At 41.9% G+C, this 25,920-nt stretch overlaps 1 protein-coding gene across 1 annotated transcript in view; it reads left to right on the top strand.

Moving 5' to 3' along the window:
• Positions 1 to 25,920, top strand: part of SPAG17 (sperm associated antigen 17) — a 233,596-nt gene that overhangs the window by 71,572 nt on the left and 136,104 nt on the right. Inside the window, exons 5-13 of the mRNA XM_085023443.1 lie at positions 6,360 to 6,546; positions 8,455 to 8,649; positions 10,362 to 10,543; positions 15,693 to 15,854; positions 17,074 to 17,173; positions 17,466 to 17,578; positions 22,499 to 22,636; positions 23,117 to 23,230; positions 23,844 to 23,994. Coding sequence (XP_084879569.1) covers positions 6,360 to 6,546; positions 8,455 to 8,649; positions 10,362 to 10,543; positions 15,693 to 15,854; positions 17,074 to 17,173; positions 17,466 to 17,578; positions 22,499 to 22,636; positions 23,117 to 23,230; positions 23,844 to 23,994 — 1,342 coding nt within the window. The remainder of the gene's footprint in view (positions 1 to 6,359; positions 6,547 to 8,454; positions 8,650 to 10,361; positions 10,544 to 15,692; positions 15,855 to 17,073; positions 17,174 to 17,465; positions 17,579 to 22,498; positions 22,637 to 23,116; positions 23,231 to 23,843; positions 23,995 to 25,920) is intronic.

The raw sequence follows: 25,920 nt of genomic DNA on the forward strand, positions 1-25,920 counted from the left end.
GTTTCTTTACATAGCTGTCATTGTTGTAAACTTTTTTAATCCAGTTTTTTTTTTCAGTTAAAATATACTATAATTATACTCATTTTCACAGCATCTATCATTGTTATTGGGTAGGTAATATTCTATTGAATACAATCATTTTCTGAAAATTCCTTTATTCTTGAACATTTCCATTATTTCTGTATTTTTTTCATGGTAACAAAGTTGTGAAGAACAATTTCATCATATAAAATTCTTCATATTTTGGATAATCTCCTTAGCTTAGTTTTATAGAAATGGATTACTTAACTATTCCCATGACCTGTGTTTCCAAAGCAGGTTCTAGGACCATTTAGACCCAGTTCTCCATTTAAGCAAAATAACAAATGACCCCTTGTTCAAATGAACTTCATATTAGCTTTAAAGATAGAATAATGCCATTAAAACAAATCTCTTTAATATTGTTAAATCTACTGTCTCTTAAACTTATTTTATACTACACATTTCTTTCCATCTGTTGTCCTCTCATCACCTGTGACCAATAGAATAGGTTGCTCACGAGACAGAGTGATATCTTGAAAGAAAACTGAGGAGCACTCAGGAGACAGACCTTATTTCTCATAAGCCACATAATAATGGAGTTGACTTAGACACTTAACTTCCATGAGTATCTTTTCTTATCTATAGCCTTAATAATATCATTGTAGGAATTTTATGATAGAATGTGTTCTATCTAACACAAAGTTATACGCAAATACATAGAGGTGCTATGAGCTATAAGATTAAGTACAGATAATTACCCTCAGTTCCACTGGACTTTACCATTTATTGCCCTTTCATTGTGAAGATCAACAGAATGAATACCCATTGAGGTGTTTGAGCTTTAATATTAAGAAGTAATTTAGGAAAAAAATAGAATCTAAGATATTTTGATGCAATAAATAACTAGGTTTCCCTGTTCCAGAGAGGGAGAATGTAAGAGGAATATTTTGTCCCCTTAAAAAATGAGAATAACAAGATTAAGGATTCTAGGGAGGTGTCACTTGATACTCAACTGAGTATGTGAAAAGCTAATATTTTTTGGTTGTTGCTAAGACAAGAGCCCAACATCTGCTCTGTAGCTTAACTGGTAAGAAATCCTGCCTATCCAAAGCTTTCTCACAGTAGGAGGGATCCAGTTGCTTTTTGTATACACTGCATTTTAAAGAAAATATGCTCTGTAATGAACTTGACTCTCCCTTCATATGCCAGAGAACTTGTGTTCCCCAAACACAGGAGAAAGAGGGACCTTTTGAATGTCACCCCCTTACTAAATGTTTTTCGAATTGGCAAGAGTTCCCTCTGAGTTCTTTAAGTTGTGAACAGATGACCCGAGAATGGGAACATATACAAATGCTTTTGGGAAATTCCTTATGTTGTAATTCTTCTTGAAATTCCTCCAACTGAAGATGCATCACTGTGAAATGGAAAATGCAGAACTCTTAAGTTGTATAGAAACAACAATAAAGATTACATTCAAATGACACATAAACATAATCTAAAAGAGTTCATTAGCAGCTCCCACACTCATCTTCTCTGGAGAGAGGAGATTTGGTGATTTTGGTAGGTTATGTATATTTTTTCCATTTTTTCAGTAATGATTATTTTGATAATTTGAAAGTTACCTAAGTCAGAATTTAGAAGTGTTTTCTAAATATTTTTGTGAAAGGAGGGTGAGGAATATGAGTGATTTCAGAGTTAATGTAAAAGACACTTGTCTCCAGGGTACCAAGTTTGGCCTTGCTTAAGGGAATGCAAAGGCAAAAAGAAAGAAAGAAAAAGAAGCAAGGGAGCACTGAGCAAAAAGAGGAGCTGAGGGAGGTGAAGCACTGAAGGAGGAGAAACAGAAAAGCAAGCAGCTAGTGTTATTGGGCTCCTAGAAAGACTGAGTAGAGAGAGGGCAGACAGGCCTGGAAAAGAACGTGCAAGAACATCAAAGACCGAGGCTCACAGGAGACCCATGGAAGTAAAATGAATTAAAGATTTGGGGTCAAACCAACTTGAGTCTCTATGATAGCTGTGGGTGCAAGGGCAAACGGCAGGTCTTCATTTATACAATGGGAATAAAATAACCCATTTTGCAGTTTGCTTTGTGAGAACAAATTATGACATCTGGAAAGCACGCAAAAAGTCATCCTTATTTTGAAAGTTTGGTTGTCATCAGCCCTGCTCTCTCTGGGATCCAAAGAAACCTTACAGGAGAAAGGGCTCAGGGAGTTCCTTACCTTGTAGAACCTCGACTTTTCCTATAGAGGCTGCAAAGGGCTGAGAGCCATGTGGGTGCACTGGCTCAACATCCTACCTCAGAGAGCCCACAGGGCTAGAGGGCACTTTTACTATCTTATCAGGACATGAATGTCCACTATACTCAGGAAATGTTTTGGGAATGATGGAATTTGAATGAATGGAGATGAATGAAATGAATGATGGTGAACTTTAGAATAATGTAATCTAAAACAGTTTCTTCTTTTCAGTTCTAAAGATCACCCTGGGATGTTATTTAAAAGGATCATTGTAGAAGTGTCTGGTGGATTTTGATGGCCAGGTTGGGACTTCTGTGTGGTGAGGCTAGCTGTCTGCCTCAGAGCTGTGCAGGGGTTTTTTACTCTAGTGGACCCATTGTGATCCAAGGCATAGCTGGGAGACACCAGCACGAGTCTTACCAACGCCCGCGAGCTGATTGGACTCAGGGGCACTGACTGGGGCTCTGGTTTCAATTTAAATGAACAACCTCACATTTTCCAATAAGTTCTCAACATTGGCAGAGAGTTCTACCACATTTCTTCAGTAAGCTTGCTCCCCTGCTTTCTGAGATGACTCACAGTCTCTTTTCTATTCAAGCCTTCTACCTCGTACCTGCCATTCTGGTTTTCAACTTTCACTTGAAGACACTGAAACATTCTCTCAACACCATCAAGACCTCTTTCTTGCACTCGTATCCAGCCTCCCATCCCCTCTTCACTCTTTGTGTTAAACTGAGAAATTGTCTTTCTTCCAATCGAAGTCCAGTTATTGACACATTCTCTTGATCTTATCCCATCTGGCCTCCTCGAGGACTTTGGTCTCCCCCATGTTGTCTGTATCTCCCTCTCTGATGGATCATTCCATAAGCCTGCAAACACATCTCTTGACTTTACACACATACATGCATCTATACATAGCTTGACCTCACACTCCCCCTTCTGTCTACTCATCCACCGAACAATCAGAGAGCCCTGGTTCCCCTCCACAAGCAAACTTCTTGAAACAGTTGTCCATGCAACTGGTCACCCCACTGTCCACTGCCTCCCTATTCACTGCCTCCACTGTCCACCATAACTGCTCTCATAACGTCACCTCTAACTACCAATGCTTTTCAGTCCCTCAGGTCTCTACCTTTTTAGTAACTTCTCCATCTCTTTTGCAGACACCTCCTCCTATACCCAATGGGTAAGTATTGGAGTTTTCCAGCATGATCCCAGGTTCACTTCTCACATTTCTTGAGATCTTTTATCCCAGGGGGTCTTATCTCTTCCATTTGCAACTACTATCTGTATGTTACCCACACCTGAGTTTGTAATTCCAGCCAGATCACTCTTCTGCAAAGAAAACGTGTGTATTTAGCTGCCTCCTTGTCATCTCAGGAGCACCTCACATTTAACCAGATCATTCTGAATGGTCTTCCCATCTTAGGTAAAAACCATTTCTTGTCCCAGCTGCTCTCTTTCTGTGAGTGACATTATCAACCATCCTGGTACCTAAATTAAATCTGGGGCATTATCTTTGTTGTTGCCTCCTCATTCACTCCTCAGCTCTAACCTTTCCACCCCTGTAGTTTCAGCATCCACAGCAGTTTTAAACCCCTCTGCATTTCTCCATTCTACCACACTTTAAACTTTTAGAGGCACCGTTAGATTTTATCTGGACTATTGCTAGAGTTTCCTTACTAGTCTGGTTTCCTATCTTGCAAAATCACAATACTCCTCCACTTAAAACCCCTTATGGTCTTGCCAGTGCATTTTTAATAAAATATAAACTCATGAACCACCCCCCTCCAAAGCCCTGGATGCCCTGCCTCTCCCTCCTCATCCTGGACCACTCTCCCTTGGCCACTCTTCTCCTGCTATACTCACCCCCTTTCAATTCCTTGAGCACACCTGTCTCAGGACCTTTGCACACACACTTTACCTTTTCCCTACTTCTCACATGAATGACTCTTCATCCTTCAGGTCTTCACTCAAATGTCACTTCCTCAGAGTCTTTCCCACCAGCTTACTAGAGAGTGGTGAGTTGTGTGTCTATTACCACATTGGTTTTATCCTTCAGAGAACTCATGAAAATTTCCAGTTATACTGTTATGTCACTGTTCATGTGCTTTTTCTTCTTCTTCCTCCTCTTCTTCTTCTTCCTCTTCTTCTTCTTCCTCTTCTTCTTCTTCCTCTTCTTCTTCTTCCTCTTCTTCTTCCTCTTCTTCGTCCTCCTCTTCTTCTTCCTCTTCTTCTTCTTCCTCTTCTTCTTCTTCTCTAGTAGAGTAGAAGCTCAAGGGGACAGAACCCAGCCCTATTTTATGGACCAATTTCTATCTGGCATAGAGAGAAGTGCTGGGGCTTTTCATACCTCTGTACTCTACTTTGTTCTTTTCTTGCTGCCTCTACCCAAGGCTGTTAGTGACATCTCCAGCCTCGGTTGATGTTTCCCTCTGCTGAGGAGCAGGTGATGGGGAGTCCGAGTTTCCCCACTGCTGGAGCCACAGGGGCCAGGCCTGCATGGAGAATCCATGGGCACCCCTGCCACTTCCTCCAGGTGCTAAAGCTAACCTGGATCTCTGGACCATCAATATCCAGAAGCCTCATGGAGTAGGCAGACCCTCCTCCCTGCTGCCCCAACCCTGTGCTACATTCTGTTAGCTGGGTACCCAAGCAATGTATCATCTACTCTGTCTCAAAGTGTCTTAGGACAGAGTTCTTCAAATTTGGTTTTGCAACCTCAGGAAAATACAGAGTCCCACATGTTGCTCCAATAATTTGTTATTGTTGTGTGCAGTTTTGAACATGGAAAAGTTAAAGAACATAAGCATATTCTGGATCTTCTATACGGCCACCTGATGATCCAATATGACCACATTATTTCAACAAACACACCCTATTTGTATTTAAAACACACGAATGGAAAGTATCGTTACCATATGAAATGGTAGACAGCAGTTTCAGCAATTGTTCGAAATGAAAAAAATGGTAGAAAAATTGGGTCTTTAGAAAAATTGGGTGTATGACAATCTCAGATGCCGCAGACCGATGTGAAATGCATTAGCACTGCCCGCTGAGATCTTATATGGGTCCCTTTTTGGAACCTATCAAATAATAGCCACTGATGACATCTATACATTTTAAGTGACATTATAATGTTAGTGCTAGAAACCTAAAAAAATCTTTTAACAGTTAAAAATGGTTGATACACTATTTAAACTTGGAAAAACTATCAATGTGACTTTAGGGAAAAGTCTTCTGTTTTTATTTTTAAGTTTTATTTTCTTCTTTAACAACCCCACCTCTCTGCAAGACCCAGATGGAGAAACCCCAAAGTTAGGCTGCTCGGGAAACCCAAGTTCCTACCATCACAGTGTATCAGAATCTGCCACTTGCCCTGTCCACCACCAACTAACTTTATTAGGCCAAGCTTAGCTCCTTTAGATGAATTCCCTTCCAGAACGTTGTTCGTGTGACAATCTCCTCTAGCCTGGGTGCTTAATGCACCTTCTTACAACATAGGCTCAACCTGGGATCCCCATTGTCCTAGCGTAAAGAATGAGTAACTGTGCCAATTTACATTGTCCCCAACTGTATAGGAGGGTTGTGTAGCACAGGGAACTATATCCAGTCTCTTGGACTAGAACATGATGGAAGATAATATGAGAAAAAGAATGTATGTATATGTATGACTGGGTCACTTTGCTGTACAGCAGAAAGTGACACAACACTGCAAATCAACTATACCTTTTTTTTTTTTTTTTGAGGCATATGGAAGTTCACAAGCTAGGGCTTGAATCAGAGCTGCAGCTGCCAGCCTACACCACAGCCACAGCAACCCAAGATCCAAACCATATCGGTGACCTATGCCGCACCTTGCAGCAATGCCAGATCTGTAACCCAATGAGCGAGGCCTGGGATGGAACCTACATCCTCACCGATACTAGTCGGGTTCTTAACTCACTGAGCCACAATGGAAGCTCCTCAACCATACTTTAAAAAAGAAAGAATAAATGAGCAAAGGAGTGATTGAATGAAGTAGTTAATTTACCTAATGATGGAAAAGCCATTGCTTGCTCAGTGTATGATTAAATGAAAAGTAACCTGTCTTTCCAGGTGATAGAAGACAGACTTAAGATAGAAAAGGATAAAGGGAAAGCAAAAACTCCCAAGGAGAAGAAGGCCCCAAATGCCAAGGTTGCCAAAGGAAAGGGAAAGGACCAGCCTGAGGCCAACATGGCGGTGAAGAAGGCCACCCAGTTAGTGAGGAGGGGGGAAGAAGAGGACACCAGGGAGTGCATTGGTCAGTAAGACGCGCCTTTCACTTCTTGCCTTATGACCTACGGAGTAACTTGAGAAATCATTCCTATAACCATGCTTAATCTTCTCCAGCATCTTCACTTTTTTAAAGCCACAAATCACCTACTCCCCATGACACTCTCATAGAAAAATATTTCCACTTGCAGTTCATTTGTATGTTCAGCCAATATTTATTTAGCATGTGTCTTGCTATAGGCTACAGTTCAGACAAAAGATGCAATAATGAGCTGACCGTGTCACTGAGGCACTTACTGTCTTGTTGGGAACATTGGGGAAAGTCAGACACACTTAGATGGCAAAGTAAAAGTGATTATTGTTGTGAGTGAAATACAGTGGCAATAAAAATCAAGCCAGTTACGTTGTGACTCACGCAGAGCGCATAGCTTCCTGGCCTCAACTTCTCCCACTGTCTGTCCTAGACGGAGCAACCAGAACTTTCTTTCATTTAGTTAGCGATGTAAAAATTGTTTGACTTGAGCAGCTATGAGTAATTCGTTGCCACCTTCCTGTGAACCCAAGTGGAGCTGCTGCTATTTCCATCCTGTGTAGATGACATGGCAGGTCCTCACATCCTTTACCAATTTGACGCCTCTGATACAGTTCTGCCTTTTTGTTTCAGCTGCACCTGTGGCACATGCATGTTCCCAGGCCAGGGATCAAACCTGTGCCACAGCAGTGACCCGAGACACAGCAGTGACAAAGCCCAATCGGATCCCTAACCCACTGAGCCACCAAGGAAGTCCGATATATCTCTGCTTTAAATCCACTAGACTTAGAGGCAACTATTCCACGGGCCATATCAACACTGATTTGTTTCAGTAATTGAAGGAAAATCACTACTTGAAAATTAAAAGTCTTGGAGTTCCTATCATGGCTCAGTGGTTAATGAATCCGACTAGGAACCATGAGGTTGAGGGTTCGATCCCTGGCCTTGCTCAGTGGGTTAGGGATCCAGCATTGCCATGAGCTGTGGTGTCAGTTGCAGACGTGGCTCGGATCCTGCATTGCTGTGGCTCTGGTGTAGGCTGGTGGCTAAGCTCTAATTAGACCCCTAGCCTGGGAACCTCCATACGCCACGGGTGCAGCCCTAGAAAAGACCAAAAAAAAAAAAAAAAAGAAAATTAAAAGTCTGTTGTACAGTTTTAAAATTAATCTCAATGGACCATTATAAGAGGTAATATTTTCACACACTATCTCATACTGATATTAGAGTACATCAATTATTCTCACCTCCCAGAATCTCACATTCTAGGGTAAACTCATGTTTTAAACTCTATTAAAACTGTGTAGCCAGGACAAAATAGAGGAGAAAAATTTTAGGAAATACACAATATGTTTTTAAATGGAAAGCAATAAATATATAGTTGCTACATAACCCATGTTCAGCATTCACACCTATTGACATACATATACAGAATGATTTGCTAGGGTGTATGGTCATATTCAATATTTCCCGCTCCTGTAAACACCTCTGCTTATAAAATACCACAAAGCTGCAGCTACTCGTAATTCAGGAGTAAAGCCAGATGTTGCTCAGAAGAGATTAGAACCAAGAAAAATTACAGCCTAAACTTTTTTTTTTTTCCTCTTCACAAAAACCCAAGCACACATTTTCCATGACGACAGGCCCAATGTATGTCTGTCCTCCTATTACGCCTCTGTCTCATTTGCAAACGTGATTTAATATTTTGTAAAATGGTCACAGCCTTCTTCCTGGAAGGGCCATAATGAAAACCAGTCAACATGACTGCATTCCAGCCAACTGGACGGCTTTTGGCAAGCCAGAGGGATTGTGAACGCATGCATAATGTATAGAAGCCATTGAACTGGCGGAGTGCAACCTGTTCTCTTTTAAAACGACGGCCACTCTTCTCGCTGGTATTTTGAACAGACGATGAGCCGGACGACGGTGCCCAGCATTACATTATAGCTGTGGGCTTCAGCGATCCTCAGCTCTTGGCGATTATGACTGAGCTTGGCATTCCCATAAGCAGCGTGATTAAAATATCGTCAGAGAATTATGAACCTCTGCAGACACACCTGGCCGCCGTTAGCCAGCAGCAGGAAAGTTTTCTTCAGCCAGAAGGTATGCAGCCCGCTCCACAACGTACTGAATGCTTCCATATGACCCCCTGCCCTTAAAGGACAAATACGATTTTCTGTCCAAAACATAGTTGTACAACACATGCATTAGTAAATCCTTGCACAACTTTGATTTGCTCTTTGTGCTGCTTGCTCTAGCCAGGTGGTGTACGTTTTGCAAATTCACCTTGTACCCTGTGATTATACCCCTGTGTAGCCACAGAGAACATAGACTTGGTTATCCAACTGCATTGCTCAGGGATATTTGATCTATAACGTTTACCCTAAGCATGAGCTAGGACTGTAGATGATCTGTTCTGCCAGAAGCCACAGTCACCACGTGGCCCGAGGGAGGTCATAGCCTTGGGTTCTTGCTCTGCCTTGCGACTGGCTTATTGTGATAGATCTGAGGCGCTTATCTTCCAGGCCTTAGACCAGGAAGCTGTGGGATGAAGTTCCAACCACCTACTGCCAGTGAGCCCTTTGGAGCCTCAGGGGCTTCATCTAAGGGAATTACAATAGATCCCCACGTTGGATGGGCACGAAACCCTACTGTGTACTCTAGGTAGTAGAATTAGGATTCGTTGTACGCCTGCGTGACCTGGAAGTCCAAGCTCTTTTTGCCACATGCTATTGTTTTGTCTTTATTTATTAATGCTATCCTTTGCCCAGTGCTTTGTAACTTGTACAACCACGTCCCAATTTCTGTAACACAACATTGTAAAAATTTCTTCTCCAAGTTAGAAATGGATGGCCCCTGGTAATCATAATAGCTGCCATTTATTGGGCACAGGCCTTGAGATTAGGCTCAGCGCTAAGGGCTTTAAGTGTGTTGATTCATGCAGTTTCCATGACAACCCTCGGACATATGTTTTATTATTTCCATTTTACCAAAAAGGACTCCCAATCTAGAGGCAGCTATTAAGTAAAAGAAAGAGTTGAGATTCAACCCCAGCTACTCCTGACTATCTCAAGGGATAGTTGTAACACTAAATAACTATTATTGAAGCCAATGAGAAAATGCTGCATAAGTTCCATAGTCTCTCTCTCTTAAAAAATAAAAAAAAATTAAAAAATTAATATATAAAAATACAACCATAGAAAAATAAACTTTGCAGTAGAATAATGAAATCTTAAAAGTAGAACCTATTTGGCCAAAACCAAAATATGTCAGACAAAATTTCAAGTATAACTTTTTGGAAAACTCTTGTTATTTTGCAGTCAGAGCTCAAATGCCCAGAGAAGCCAGTAGCTATTTCAACGTGACCAAAATTTAACTGAAGCGTCAGTTGTCGGTCCCGTTAGGTTTTGGCCATGTAGGAAGGAGAACTGGATCAACTGCTTTTCTAACCAGCTGTACAGCAAACACTAAAATAATAATTAAAAAAAAATGTTTGTCGGAAAAACTGCTCCTCTCTCGAGGCAGTCTAAGAATGAGGGAAGCTTCTGAAATGTGGGCCCTTATCAGAATCTTTCTGGGCCTCCAGTATAAAATGAAAGGGTGGGAAAAACTCATATTAAATATCAGTTTCAGATGTAAAATCCTCTGATTTCATAAATAGTCCAGGTCCAAACATGTCTCAAAATGGCATTTCTTTCTTTGCATTTTCTGGTACTGTGCAAACATCTTGCAATGCCTATGACTCACCTTATCCACCTAAAGTGGGATGAAATTCAACACTGTCATTTTGTAGTATAAATATGTTGCTCTTATAGATATAGAAGCTGACAAATTGAAGAAAGAGGATGGCATAAAAGAACTTGAAATTTTCTGGAAGTACTTGGAACCCATCCTGAATAATGACAAACCTGAAACAAATCTCTTTGATGTTGCTCGGCTTGAATACATGGTCAAGGCTGATGACTTCCCATCTGACTGGTCAGACAGCAAGATGCTGGTTAGTACATGCATTAATGAGAGGGAGTGGTTTGACTATGTGACACTGTGATTCCATTTACCCATCCATTCACTCCCAGATGTTTATTCATCACTGACTATAGAGAAGGCTTTGTGCCCGGCGCCTTCACCTTCAGGGTCATTATTGAATGTCCAATAATGGTTATGACCTGGTTCTTCAGCTTTTTCTGTAGGAATTAATAACAACAAATAAGATATAGATGAAGATGAAGGATGGTAATTATTTTATTTGGTGCCATGTCACATTGCTTTACACCTTAACAATGTTCTAAGTAGTAGAGTCCCAATATGTATTAATTGTAAAAATAGTAAATTTCACAGTTTGTTGAATTACATTGTCTTTCTCTTTTTTTATATATCTATTCAAAACATTGCTCTTCTAGGCCCTTGCTTTTATTGCCAAAGTCATACTTTTAGTATATTTGCCAAACAAGGTCTATCTTAATGTATTGACTTGACCCCAGCCCAACAATTAGCAGACATTTCCCGAGAGAATTAATTGGCCCCTGCTACTGAGGTGTTTGCAGAGAGGCAAGACCAAAACCATGGAACAGAGCAGCAGTGTTCAAAGCGCCATCCAGCTATGTGCTCTGTGTGTGAAACACTCCAAGTTGCCTATTCATTCAGAAAAATAAAAAATGAGATTCTTTGAAAAGTAGCAAATGCTAGCTATATGAGGGTGTTTTTTGAAAAGAATATTGGAGTTCCCATTGTGGCTCAGTGGAAATGAATCTGACTAGCATCCATGAGGAGGCAGGTTTGATCCCTTGCCTCACTCAGTGGTTTAAGGATCCAGCATTGCCGTGGTATAGGTCACAGGTGTGGCTTAGATCTGGCATTGTATCTGGCTGTGGTGTAGGCTGGCAGCTACAGCTCTGATTTGACCCCTAGCCTGGGAACGTCCATATGGCACGGGTGTAGCCCTAAAAAGACAAAAAATATATATATTGAGCAACTACTTATCACAGATGTTGAGGAAGATATCCACGCATTCCTGTTTTTTAAAAAAGAGACCTCTCAGGTTTCTATCTGATTCACTCTCAACAAACAGGGGCCCAGAAGTGTTGAATCCCTGCAGGGCAATATGTATCAGCTTCCAAAGAAATTGAACTGAAGCAGAGTCCTGAAGAGGGACCATATGAAATATGCACTGAAGGGAGCTGGAAAAAGCAGGGTGGAGGAGGAGGACGGGTGTCTGGATAGTGGCTGGGGTAGCTGCCAGCAGACAAACAAACAACAACCCCCAAACCTGGCTGTCTAAGACGAGAAGAGTGAGATCAAAGCCTGCAACAGTTTCTGAGCCAAAAGGTAGGGTGCCAAGGACTGGGGCATGGATGCTTCTCCCTATGAGAGCCCCTGATTCTGTTCCCTTGAGATGCATGTGCACTTGGTGAAGTAAGTGAAAACACTGGAAGGTCGCCGAGATCTGAACCTTGAAGGATGGACAGGGTTTGCATAAGAAGCAATGGATTGATCAGTTTGAGTTATACAGCTGTCAACATAAGGCAGAGGTGTCACATATAGCAATAGAACACTTGAGTCTGACACCTCGCCAATGGTGAGCATAAATATTTAGCCTCAGCTTCTACGTGGAAAACAAAGCTGAATGTAGAAAAGCTTGGCGGAAGGCAGAGCTTGATGTAGACGAAACTGAATGCTGAGACTCCCTTTGCTTTGCCTCCTCCTGCACCTTCATCTGATCTCTTCCTCCTTCCTGCTTTGCCTCTCACTCCCCAGCTTCCTAATCCTGAACTCATAAAAGAGTCCATCTGTCCTCTGCTGCTTCATATTAGGTTGGGCCCTGTTTCCTTATCGCAGAGATACGGGCATTCCACGTCGTGTCGAACTTTGAATATTGCACTCTGTTTTATTGGAATCCTAGATTGGGCCCCGCCAATGTGACGTATGTTTGGGAAGGAGGCTGTATCCCTGGGATCTTGAAACCCCATCTCAAAGGCAGCTTTCTACCCTTTCTCTACAAGAGACCAGCTCTTCTCTCAAGAACATAAAAACCTGCATCTAACAAAAACCCACGTCCACCAATTAACGTTTTGTGGGGACCATCCTCCTCTCATTTGGGCCAAGTTCTGGCCACAAACCTTGTCAAGAACTTAGTTCAACAGACCATAGGAGATCCCAGCCATGCTGATCCTGAATCATAATTCAGAGGTGGCAATTCTAAGAGTCTTCTAAGGCAGCCTCAAAGCCAGAACCTTCTGCTCCTGCTCTAGCTGGGGCTCCTTCTCTGTGTCTGATTTACTCCCCAGGCATTGGCTGAGAGGAGCGGAAATGCCTCGAGGTAGAAGACCTCAGTAAACAGGTGTGAACAGCAAGGCACACAATTGTGACTCCCGAAGACCCAGCGTCATTCCCAGCATTCTGCTTCCTACTCCAGTGTTAACAATTTTCTACTCATTAGAATTTAATCACTCCATTTTTAAGGAGAGTGAATATGGCTATATTTTCTTTTTAAAAAAATAGAGCGTGAAAGAGTTTTTTATACTTTTTGTTTTAAAAAAAAATTATGGCCACGTCTGTGGCATATGGAAAGTCCCAGGTCAGGGACTGAATTCAAGCCACAGCTGCCACAACCCTGGATGCTTTGACCCACTGTACCATGATTGGGATTGAACCTGTACCTCCACAGCGACCCCAGCTGTGACAGTCAAATTCTTTACCCAGTGCATCATGGCAGCAATTCAAGTGGAAGAGTTTAAATGGCAACAAAAGTTGAGAAATTTCATGTTGAAAAAGTATTATCAGTTTGAAATACTAGTTGTGGTAGAACATTCCTGACTTTGGAACTAGAAGATGAACGTCTAGGGTCTCTAGTTGGGCCATGAAGGCAACTGTCAGGAGTGAAAATGTCATCTGTCTAAGGAACCATTGAGGACTGTGCTGCACAGCTGGACACACTGATTTTCTATCAGTCGCTTTGCAAGTAGTTATTGACCATCTTCTTCAAGCCAGGGCTGCAGTCTGGGTCTGATGACAGGAGCCTTGTAGAGTCTAGGCATGCCTCTGTGAGGTATGGTTTGTGAGTGAGCAACCCTGCACAGAGGATGAGGAGGCAAGAAAGCCTTGAAAGCAGTTTAGTCATAGAGTGAGGTTCCAGAAGAGGCCATTGGATATAATACTGAAGAACAAATTTATTTTATTTTATTTTATTTTATTTTATTTTATCTTTTTGCTTTTTAGGGCCACATTCCCCCCCCCCCCATGGCATATCGAGGTTTCCAGGCTGGGGGTCAATCGGAGCTGTAGCCGCTGGCCTATGCCACAGCCACAGCAATGTCAGGTCCAAGCCGCTTCTGCAACCTACACAACTCATGACAATTCTGGATCCTTACCCACTGAGCGAGGCCAGGGATTGAACCTGCATCCTCATGGATGCCAGTCAGATTTGTTTCTGCTGAGCCACAATGGGAACTGCAACACATTCATTTTAAACTTGGGATCACAGGAGTTCCTGTGATGGCACAGTGGATTATGAATCTGACTCAGTGGCTCGGGCAGCTGCAGAGGTGTAGGTTGGATCCCTGGCCCTTCATACTGGGTTAAAGGATCAGACATTGCCACAGCTATGGCGTAGGTCACAGCTGCAGCTCAGATTGAATCCCTGGCCCAGGAACTTCCATATGCTGTGAGTGAAGCCATGAAAAAAGTTAAATTAAAATAAACTTAGGATCACCTAAGAAATATGGAAGAAATAAGCCTATTTCCAGTACAAGTAGACTACATGGTATAGGTACAAGATAACCTACTCTCATCTCTATCTGTAAGTTGATAATGGCCTCTTATCCAAGCCGGGAGCCAGCCAGCTCATCTTCTTCCTCCCTGGAAGAAGGAAAGCATTAGTACCTTTGGCTGCAAACAAGCAGCCTGCATTTCCTCTGAGCCCAGGTAATGAAAGCTTCACATCAAATAAATGCCCATCAAGAAGTGCTAACTGCTCGTGGACATCTGCAACATCTCAAGTTAAGACCTTGCTTGCTGAAATAATTTTCTGGCTTTTAGCAAGCAATTTGCTGTTTGATTTAAAAATAAATTAACCAGTTAAGCTAAGGGATAATTGGGCAGAAGTTTTTAGTAGATATCTTATAAACGCAAACAAACAAAAACGTGTTTACATGCCAGAAGCTGGGCAAAGCATATCAAGTTGAAGCTTAACTGAAGAATTCTCAGGCTTAGAGCGGATACGTGAAGCCCAGACTGGCGGCTGTGCTGTGAGGATGGGCAAGGCGGGGTCCTTCCCTGGACTCTCGCCAGACTGTGATCTCCTGGCCACACCAGGAGCTTTCTCACACTGCCTTACAGCTTCAACTCGGACATAGGATGAGCCGACTTAATCCTTCTCTGCTTTCAAGCAGACACACCTAGGGATAACAGTGCTTTTCCACTTCTGGAAAGGAAACCCCAGGTAATAGAGGTATTGGATCAGCGTGCCAGATCATTAAACTCGTGGGTATTATAGCAGTACAAATCTATCAGGATGTCTTAGAGTTTCTTCCCTAAAGGAGGCACAGGTGAAAAGAAAGGAGGCAGGGAGGGAAGGAAGAAATCCTAATTACATGCTGCAGCGTACCTGAGTGGTGATTGCCATTGTGATTTTTTTTTTTAATTTGGCTGTGGCATGCAGTGGTTTGAGGTGGGATCCGGGGCCACAGCAGTGAAGGCCCTGAGTCCTAATCACTAGACCACCAGGGAACTCCCTCCACTTGCACTTCTTGTGTCACCAAGTAAGAGATCCCCCACAGCTTGTCTGGGGCTGAGGATATGGAAACTGCCTATCACGTTGCTTTAGCAATGGAGAAGCCTCAAAAATTGACTACACTGCTGAAAGTAATGAATGGGGCTCTTTTCACTTCAATGAAGCCCTAATTAGGCTCTTACACTATTAGGCAGCCCTCGGTCCCTCCAAAGGGAACAGTCTGCGTCGTGATGAGCAAGAAGGGCTGGGAGGATTCTGCAAATGAAGACTTGATTACCATGGCTGGGATTCAGCGATTTGGGGAGGTGCTTCTCCATAAAAAAAGTGATGGGTTTGGCTATACGGGAGATACAAACCAAACATCTGATCCCAACACCATGAAACGATTAACTAATGTCATTAATTCTCTCACCTGTAGCTGGAATTGGGCACCGAAATTTTTGAAAATATTGCCTGTTTGATGTACGACACCCTGGATTGGAAAAGGCAGCACCAGCACTATTTGGAAAGCATGCGGCTTATTCATGTCCCACAGGTGGTTAGTGAGAAACCTGTCTTAGCAGCTATGTCAATTTCTGAGGTAGGCACATGCTTGAATGTCTTAGTGGGCTGAACAAGCCACTGAACCTTAATTTTCACATTTGTAAAACATGAAGAAAAAAAAATCACATAAATACTGGTAGCAAGAGAACACTGCCAGCTGGGATTTAATGGATGAGGGTGGGATCAGGGAAAGGCCCCCAGCACAGCATTAAAGACCATCCATGTGGTGGGGGCTTTATGAAGCTCCCCAACTGTCTGCACGCAGAGATGATGCTAGGACCCACATTTCAGTCGTGGTGCAATAAAATAACATCTGGAACGAGGAGGGATATTAATAACTGATCACCATGTTTATTTAGCACCTACCGTGTGCTGGCTCTGTCCCAGGTGCTGGCACTGTCCCAGGTGCTAGCACTGTCCCAGGTGCTAGCAATACAACCAGGAACAAGACCCAGCCCCCGTCTGCCTCATTGAGGTCAGCCTTTAAAGGGGATGGCGCTCAAGGTAGAGGCGGTTTCAACCTCGAGTGGTGAGTGCTGTGAGACGAGTCAGCTGAGATCGCAGGAGAAGCGAGAAGCATGGCAGCTAACCTGATCCTGGGAGGAGAAGGGTGGAGAGATGGGCATCAGAAAGACCTTACCAGGAAGGATAAGTGAGGTGGTGGAGGCTGAGGGTGAACTGCCCGGGTGAAACCTGACCTGGGACAGCGACAGAGTCATATTCTTAAGAAAGGGGCAAAGATACACAAAGATGTGATGGCCAAAGAAAAGAAGTATTATGGCCAGAACCACACCACGGGGATGGGGCTGTGCTCCCAGGCCATTCCTGCAAAAGGGAGAGCGGCAATAGGGGCTGGAAAGGCGGCAGCCAGAATGTTCTTTGGTGCTAAGCTCAAGAGTTTGGGTTTTATCCTGAAGGCAATGGGGAACCATTGAAGGATTCCAAGAGGGAGAATGGCATGACTCTAAATAACCCCAGGGAGATTTGGGGGGTTTTTTGCCCCATTATTCCTTCCATTTCCTGGAAGTTGTTGAATGGCCTCTACTAGGAAAAGCTGAAAAATGCCCCTTCCCATTAACTTCTTTCTGTTCTCAGACAAAACCCATTGATTTATCCTAATATTAGCAAATGATTTTGTGGTATGAACACAATCATACAATCTCAGAATCCCGTCAGAGTCCATCATGCCAGCATTGGAGGAAAGCTTCTCTCAGCTGGATATTTCAGTTGTTTCTTTTAAACTCTTCTCCTTTCAGCCTCTACAAACTGTTGCTACTATCCCTGGAAAGAAGAAAACACAGCAATATGAAGAGCTGCAAGCTCCAGGCCCAGCACCACCACCACCACCACCACCAGGCATGTATAAAACCTGTTGCTGGAAGATCCATGCCAGGAGCTGGTCCTTTAAGGAATGATGGCCCTTGATGTTGCTTTCATTTCTCTCTCCACCTACAGAGCCTACATTTTTCAGGGCATGATCATAGTTGGAATATGCTGGTGAATTCATTTTTTATTTAAAGATCAATGGTTTTCTAAAAAATAAACAATAAATTTTAATTCTTTTTCAAAAAAAATCACTTGGTGGATATGATTTTGATAAAGGAAACAGAACACGTGGTTGAACGATGATACTTTGTATCTTTTACAGTGGCTTCCATCATCACAAATGAAGTAGACATGAGATATTACAACGATCTGCTGAATCCAATTCCAGAAGAATTCATTTCTGTGCCCTTGATACTGCACTGTATGCTGGAACAGGTGGGTGGACACTTGCTGAAGCTTTCTTCGCAGGTGGGCAAACCTCGAATCAATCACGTCATCTCCCTTTGCTTCCCTTTTTTTTTTTTTTTTTTTGTTTGCAGGGAACTATATCTAATCACTTGTGATAGACATGATGGAAGATAATATGAGAAAAAGAATGTGTATATATATGTATGACTGGGTCACTTTGCTGTACAGCAGAAATTGACAGATCATTGTAAATCAACTATATTTTAATTTAAAAATTTTTAAAAACCTATTTTGAAATTATGCTCATAATACCTGAATGCATCCTCCCATACAAAGATTAGAACATTTTGGATAGGGAGTTCCCACTGTGGCTCAGTGGAAATAAACACAGCTAGTATCCATGAGGATGCAGTTTTGATCCCTCGCCCCCCTCAGTGGGTTTAAGGATCCCGCATTGCTGTGAGCTGTAGTGTAGGTCACAGATGTGGCTTGCCTGTGGCTGTGGCATAGGCTGGCACTGTAGCTCCAATCTGACCCGTAGCCTGGAAACTTCCATATGTTGCAGGTGTCGCCCCCCAAAAATAAAATAAAATAAAAATAATTTTAAAAAAGAGCATTTTGAATAAAGCTAAAATTTGCCTTATCAGCTTCAATCCTCTTTCTTTTGCTGTTCTCTAGAATGATTTATATAACATTTGCTGGAGTTTTGGTAGGCATATCCATTAAAACCCTCTGGTGGTGTTTTAATGGAAGAGAAAGAGGAGTTAGGTGAATGGGGTGATTAATGGTCTTCAACTGCATTTAAAATTTCTTCTATACATTTGATCAGATTTTCCCACTTCTGAGGCCAGTTTTTTAATCATTCTTTTTTTTTTTTTTTTTTTTTGTCTTTTTAGGGCCGCATCAGTGGCACATGTAGGTTCCCAGACTAGGGGTCCAATCAGAGCTGTAGTTGCTAGCCTACACCAGAGCCTCAGCAATGTGGGATCTGAGTCACATCTGTGACCTACACCACAGCTCACAGCAATGCTGGATCCTTAACCCACTGAGCGAGGCCAGGGATTGAACCCTCGTCCTCATGGATGCTTGTCAGGTTTGTTAACTGCTGAGCCACAATGGGAACTCTGATTATTCATATTTTTAAAATGTCCATTTTATTTTATGAGATATCAATATCATAAAAGTTCTTTTTTTTTTTTTTTTGTCTTTTTATCCTTTCTAGGGCCACACCTGTGGCATATAGAGGTTCCCAGTCTAGGGGTCCAATCAGAGCTGTAGCCGCCAGCCTACACCAGAGCCACAGCAATGCGGGATCCAAGCCGCGTCTGCAACCTGCACCACAGCTCACGGCAGCACTGGATCCTTAACCCACTGAGCAAGGGCAGGGATCGAACCCACATCTTCATGGATACTAGAAGGGTTCTTAATCACTGAGCCACAGTGGGAACTCCTGGTACCCTCTTTTCTTGATCACAGTTGTCAATGGTATATCAATTGTTGGCCTTTTCAAAGATCAGAATTTTGTTTCATTGATTCATTTTTACTTTTTGTGTTAGTAATTTTTTCATTTATGTTTATTATTTGCTTCCTTCTACTTTCTTTGGGTTTATTTCCTATTTTACTTTAATTGGATTGTTTGTTTTCGGTCTCTTCACTGTACTTAAGGCTGCGCATTTTCTTTTGAGTATTTCTTTGGCCACGTCACAATGCTTTCAATGTATTCAGTTCTAAATCTTTCATTTTAATTTCCACTGTTTCTTGTCCGTTTCTAATGTTATGCATCGTGGTCACCATACATGATGGTCTGCATGTTAAAAACGTTTTATAACTTAGCGAACTTCCTGTGTGACCTGGTGCACGTTGTCAATGTTTTTGAGTGTTGTATATACATTTGGAAAGAGTTTACTACTAATCGACTCATTTAATCCTGAGAACAACTCTATGGGGCAGGAATTATTTTTATTCCCCACTTGACAGATAAGGAAATTGGAGCATGAAAAGGTTAAGTAACTGGTCCAAGTAGAAACGGTCAGAAACGACTTTTGAACCTCATCAGTCTACGTGGCCAAGGGTATTGATAGCGTTGCTGTGTGTGGTCTTCCTGCTAATGTTGCTTATGAGAAGTCTGATGTCAATCTGACGCTTTTTCCTTTGTACGTAATCTGTTTTTTCTTTTGGGAAGTCTTTAGAGTTTTATCTTTATAGTTGATAATGCAAGGCTATCTATAGATCTGTCTTTGTTTTATCATTGTCTTTATGATCTAAAGGATTATAATGTGGTTTGGGATCACATTCTGAGGAAAGTCAAAATTACCTTGTGCTGGTGCATAATAAAGACCCTAAAAATATGGTTCTGGGCTGTTCCTGTCCTCTCATCTCCTGCCCCCAACCACACACTGTCTCTCTCTCTTACTATTGGTCATCTACACAGATCTTCTGGTTTTTCCTCACATACCCTAATTCCACCTTGTTTGTTCCTCCAACTTCTCTCCTTAGAAAGTTTTGCTCCCCCATGTCTGCCTGCTGGATACTCCTTGTCTTTCAGTCCCCAGGGGAAGTGGCGTTCCTGAGATAGGCTTTCTCCGAGCATCTGATCTAAAGAAAGCCCACAACCCAGAGCATTCCTCTACTGCTGCACCTCCTTTCATTTTCTTATCAACAACTGCTCTTTTAAAAATATTTACTTGCTTTATGTCTCACCTTCTTCCCACGAGAATAGAAGTTCCATGCAAGCAGGGACCTAATCTAGTCTTATTTATCACTCTCTGCACACAACAAGCACACCTAACCCATAGTAGACACTATGTATTTTCTCACTTAAATTACATCTTCAAATATTATTTCTATTGATTTATCCTAATTATTATGAGATGAATGTTGGAATTTTTGACTTTTTCCTCCATGTGTTTTAAATTTTCTTGCAGTTTTTTTTCCATTGGAGAATTCCAGGTTAAATTTCCAACTAATTCATTCTCCAGTGGAGTCCAGTCTGTTATTGATGTTTTGTTTCAACATTAATGTTTTTAATTTATAAGTTCTCCAAGTCCTTTTTATAACTGCCTATTGTTGTTCTTATTTCATGTGTGTAACACACTGCTTTACCTTGATGAATATTAAAACATTAGGCTCTGTCATCAGTGTTACCTCCAGTATACATTTTTATGTTTGTTGGCTGCTTTAGTTTTCTAATCAATTAGGCAAACACTCATAATTGCTTGCTTTTTTTTTTCCTTTTTGTCTTTTTAGGGCCACACCCACAGCATGTGGGGATTCCCAGGCTAGGGGTCAAGTCGGAGCTACAGCTGCCAGCCACAGCCACAGCCACACCAACTCAGGATCCGAGCTTTGTCTGTGACCTACACCACAGCTCAGAGCAACACCAGATCCCTAACCCACTGAGCAAGGCCAGGGATAAACCCATGACCTCATGGATACTAGTCAGGTTCATTAACCACTGAGCCACAATGGGAACTCCCATATTTGCTTTTAATTACCCCATGAGGCCTTTGAAAGATTAATAGTTTTATTATATCAATTAACCTGTAAGAATTCAACAGTGCTGTTGGGCTTACAGTATCATCATTTTATTTATCTTAATCTTCCTTGTTTTACTCAACTCCACTCAAAGCAACAAACATTTATTAACCATCTACTATTTTTTAGGTACCAAAGGGGACAGTTGGTAAGCTCAGTGCCTGACACACTGAAGGCTTCAATAATAGATACTGAATGAATAAATGCTGAATAAATGCTTGATGATGAAGGAATGAAAAATTGAAATATAAGGGAAATTGGGTGAGATTTTATAAAAGGAGGTATTCAAGTTTAACATTTCAGAGATGGAGCATTCTGCGTGGTCTCTTGGAGTGGGTCCAAGAGGTGGTAGGAAGATAGAAAGTGGAGACAGGAGTGACTCTTGAAAAAGAAAAATGTTGACAATCAGCAAAGAGTATAAGACTATTTTGTTATTGTTCCCAAGAAGGAGCATGCCTCTCAGGGGACACTTGACAATGTCCAGGGATATTTTTGGTTGCCACACAGTTGGAGGGGTACAATTGGCATCAGATGAGCAGAGGCCAGGGATGCTGCTAAGCATTCTCAAGTGCACAAGATAGCCCCCAGGACAAAAATCATCTGGTCTAAAGGTCCTAAGTTTCAAGATTGAGAAATCCCATAGACAGATGTGAAGTCAAAGAGGGTGATTTTACTATTAAAGGTGAAGAGGAAAATGATAAAATTAGGTGCCTGTCGATTATATTTGAACTTCCTTTGTCAACCATGTAAAATTAAACAAGGCAGTTAATCTTTCTAGACCTCTCTCTCCGTATAAAAGGGAATATTACCCTTTACTGATTTCACAACCTGTAACATTTCTATCTTGAGAACTTGACCTGAACCCTAGTTCCTCCCCACTAAGTAGCCTTGGACTTGAGCCAGTCACCTAATTTCACTCATCCTGGTTCCATTTCTGAAAAATGGGAAGTGCTGTCTACTCAGCAATATTGCTGCAAGTCTAAATGAGGTAATGTATGCGAGGATGCCCCACACAGTGTGTGGCAGTGGTAGGTACTCAATAAATATTTACCGAATCTGAAGATGTGAGAGTACAGCTTTGGGTGCTTTAGGAGAAAGTAAAATCATTAAGAAATACTATATTCATAGTTATCTGGCTTCTATATTCATAGTTATCTGGTATTTTCTTGTTTACCATTTGCATCTTGTGTTATTCTAATATATGTATTAAAAATGATACATATGTTAATGCATGGATTAAAAAGCATTTCCCTTTTATTTTGTTAGTCTCTTATAGTTACACTGCCACTTTGTAAAATCACTATACTTCATTGACAGAAACTCCCTTGTATTTATGAAAAGCAGTGAAAATACATGAATGTGAGGGAGGAGCTGACCATGACACCAATTCCTTCCAACTCTATACATCAACAGGTTGTGGCAAGTGAAGAAGACCTCGTCCCACCCAGTCTGGTGGAGCCGCCTCCCAGAGCAGATGGGCTGGACCACAGACTCGCAGCTCACATTGTGTCCATCCTGCCCTCTCTCTGTCTGACAGAGAGGGAGAAAAAGGTCAGAGGGCATGAGAAATCCCCAAAGCAAAGCATGCGTGCTTCGGAAAAGTATGGATTCTTTCTAATTTCTTTCTTTCTTTCTTTCTTTCTTTCTTTCTTTCTTTCTTTCTTTCTTTCTTTCTTTCTTTCTTTCTTTCTTTCTTTCTTTCTTCCTTCCTTCCTTCCTTCCTTCCTTCCTTCCTTCCTTGTCTGTTTGCCTTTTCTATGGCCGCACCTGTGGCACATCGAGGTTCCCAGGCTAGGGGTCCCATTGGAGCTGTAGCTGCCGGCCTACACCAGAGCCACAGCCACATGGGATCCGAGCCACGGTCTGCAACCTACACCACAGCTCATGGCAATGCTGGATCCTTAACCCACTGAGCAAGGCCAGGGATGGAACCCGCAACCTCATGGTTCCTAGTCAGATTAGTTAACCACTGTGCCATGATGGGAATGCCTGGATTCTCTCTTTAAATCAATATAATTTTCACTTGAATAGAATCTCCATGAAATATTCTTATCTGAAGAAGAAAATGAAAGCAAACCAGTGCCCAAAGGCCCTCTCCTACTGAACTATCACGATGCCCACGCCCATAAGAAGTACGTGCTAAAGGTAATTAACCAAGGTCAACCTGCAGCTAAATGGATCCAAGAAAGCTCATTGGTAATGATTCCATTGAAGGAATCTTAATTAGATAGCTATACTGGTACTAATTAAAAATAATGTACAAAGTGGGTACCTGCTTGCAAAGGGGGAATCTCAGGAAACAGAAATGGGTCAGGGAGAAATTACATCCTCAAAGAAAACTGTCCTAAGTATAGTGGTCCGATTAACTATTAAAATGATTGTGACTACACCAAATTTGCATTAAAATCGAATGGTTCTTTGCTTTATATATCTGCTAATATGGGGGGAGGGGAACAAACTAGTGGAGGCCAGAAAAAGATCTCCGAAGGGAGAGAGGAATATATTTGAGATTTTGGCAGTTTGTCACTGTGAATGAGGAATCCATCATTTCTGTGTACCAGGAACCTCTGGCAAAGTGAGAACTAGCTTTTTTTTGGACTGTCAGCAAAGTACTAACAGTTTGTCTTCCCCAATTACCCTTGATTTCCCCTGTTCGAAAATAATGAGAGCAAAGGTATCATGTTTTGCCTTCTCCATATGCATAAGGCACTTGACAGCTTACTTTAACGTCTTCCGTCATGTTCCTCTTTTTCATCAGGACCTAAAGAATTTTGATCCAGTTCAAATTGAGCAGGAGATGCAGTCCAAGTTGCCACTGTGGGAATTCCTTGAATTCCCCCTCCCCCCGCCACGGAACAGTACGAAACGTCTAGCTACAATTCATGAGCTCATGCACTTTTGTACAAGTGGTGAGTACAGTGCTGTGTCATAGCTTCAACTCATTCATTTATGGTCACATTGTCTCTAATGATTACACCCCTACCTGCGAAAAACTGTTTTGATTATTGAAACACCTTTCAGAGGCTGAGGTGGGTATTTTGATTGGCTGCAATTTTCTTATCTTGAATAATGTCATTAGCAGTAGTATGATAGCTATGACATAGAACATCCTTTAATCTGACGCCCTGGATTTTCTTTCCACCATGTTTCCACAATAAGAATAATCCCCTTCTTTCTTCCTCCTCTCTGATTGCCAACCACACCCCCCCTCACTGACATCTTTGGAGGTGAATGGTAGTCGCCATCCTGGTTGAAAGAGCAGCTTAAAACAAATCCTATTTCCACTTGAGGCAACATGCAGATTGATTCCTGCTTATAAGAAGAAGTATGAGATTACCTAGACATCTTTTTTTTTTTCTTTTTAGGGCCACACTTGCAGCATCTGGAAGTTCCCAGGCTAGGGCTCGAATTGGAGCTGTAGCTGCCCGCCTTCACCATAGCCACAGCAACTTGGGATCTGAGCCACATCTGCAACCTACACCACATCTCACAGCAACACCAGATCCTTAACCCACTGAGTAAGGCCAGGAATCGAACCTGCATCCTCATGGATACTAGTCGGGTTCGTAACCCACTGAGCCACAGTGGCAACTCCCTTCCTAGACCTCTTGATTTGACCTAGAAAAGAGAAAAGCATGTGCAGATTCTCCCTTCTCCTTTCACCTCTACGCTAAGCAAATTATGAAATATTTTTACCTTGGTTTCTTTTTTCCTTTTTTTAGTAAGCCATGAATACAAAACATGAAAATTTTGAATGTGACCATGCCATCTTCCCCTGCAAATGTGGGGTATAGCCTCATGGGCCTGGGGATGTCCTATCTGTTGTTTGCATAATCACCCCCTTCCTGATGTCAGGAGAGCATCTGGCCTTCACCTCTGACCTGCCACACTCCTCTTCTCCTTCTGCCTCGTGTTGGGAGTTCATTCTCTCTCCACCTCAGTCAGTTCTACACACAGCACAGGATTCTTTCTTGTTTTTTACATGAGCAAGCACATTTATTGAATCATTTTTTTTTTGCAGTAGCAAAATACTGGAAACAAATTGAATGTCTATCAAAAGCTGTCATTGAAATATCACACATCTATGTGATATAATATCTTGTAACTTAACAACACTGAGGCGTATTGATATCATGATATGGAACCGGCTCTGAGATAATTAAACTAAAAACTACAAAAGGAAACAATGGATAAGAAGGGCATGATTATTATGCAAACATTTTCTTTTGTCTTTTATGGGGAAATATGTACATATATTCTTTTTAATACAATTTCTAAAGGTTATACTCCATTTTCAGTGATTGCAAAATTTGGGTTATATTCCCCCATGTTGTACGGTCACAGGATTCTTGATTTTGTGGCCACCACTGAAACACCCCACATATCCTGTTCTCGTGACCCACCCTGAGCCCTTATTCTTCCACCTCTCCTTCTCTCTTTTATCTTTCTTCATGCTTAATGGGTCCAAACCAAACTCTTGATTCCCTTGAAATTCGTCCCTTCATAGTCCTCCTTTTTTTCACTAAATGGTAACTCTTTTCTACCAAAGCCTTGGATTTATGCTGGTTTCCTCTTTCTTCTGCCCCACAACCAGTCTCACCCCATCCCTCACTTCCATCCCAGCCCGGTCCACCAGCACCTCTCACTGGTACTATTTCACTAGCTTTCCAGTTAGTCTTCAGGCTTCCCCTTTTTACTTAGTCTTTTCTTCACACAGTAATGGGAATGACCCTTCTAAGATGTTAGTCAGATCATGTGTCTTCTAACGCAAAACCCTCTAGTGATTACCTGTTTCCCTCAAGGTAAAGTCTAACTGTTCTGCCACCCACTTTTCA

Source organism: Sus scrofa, chromosome 4, assembly GCF_054392235.1.
Source record: "Sus scrofa isolate SSC_HxYL_T2T_F1_AM1 chromosome 4, Sscrofa_HxYL_maternal_Yorkshire_Landrace_v2.0, whole genome shotgun sequence".
NCBI classification, from domain to species: Eukaryota; Metazoa; Chordata; class Mammalia; order Artiodactyla; family Suidae; genus Sus; species Sus scrofa.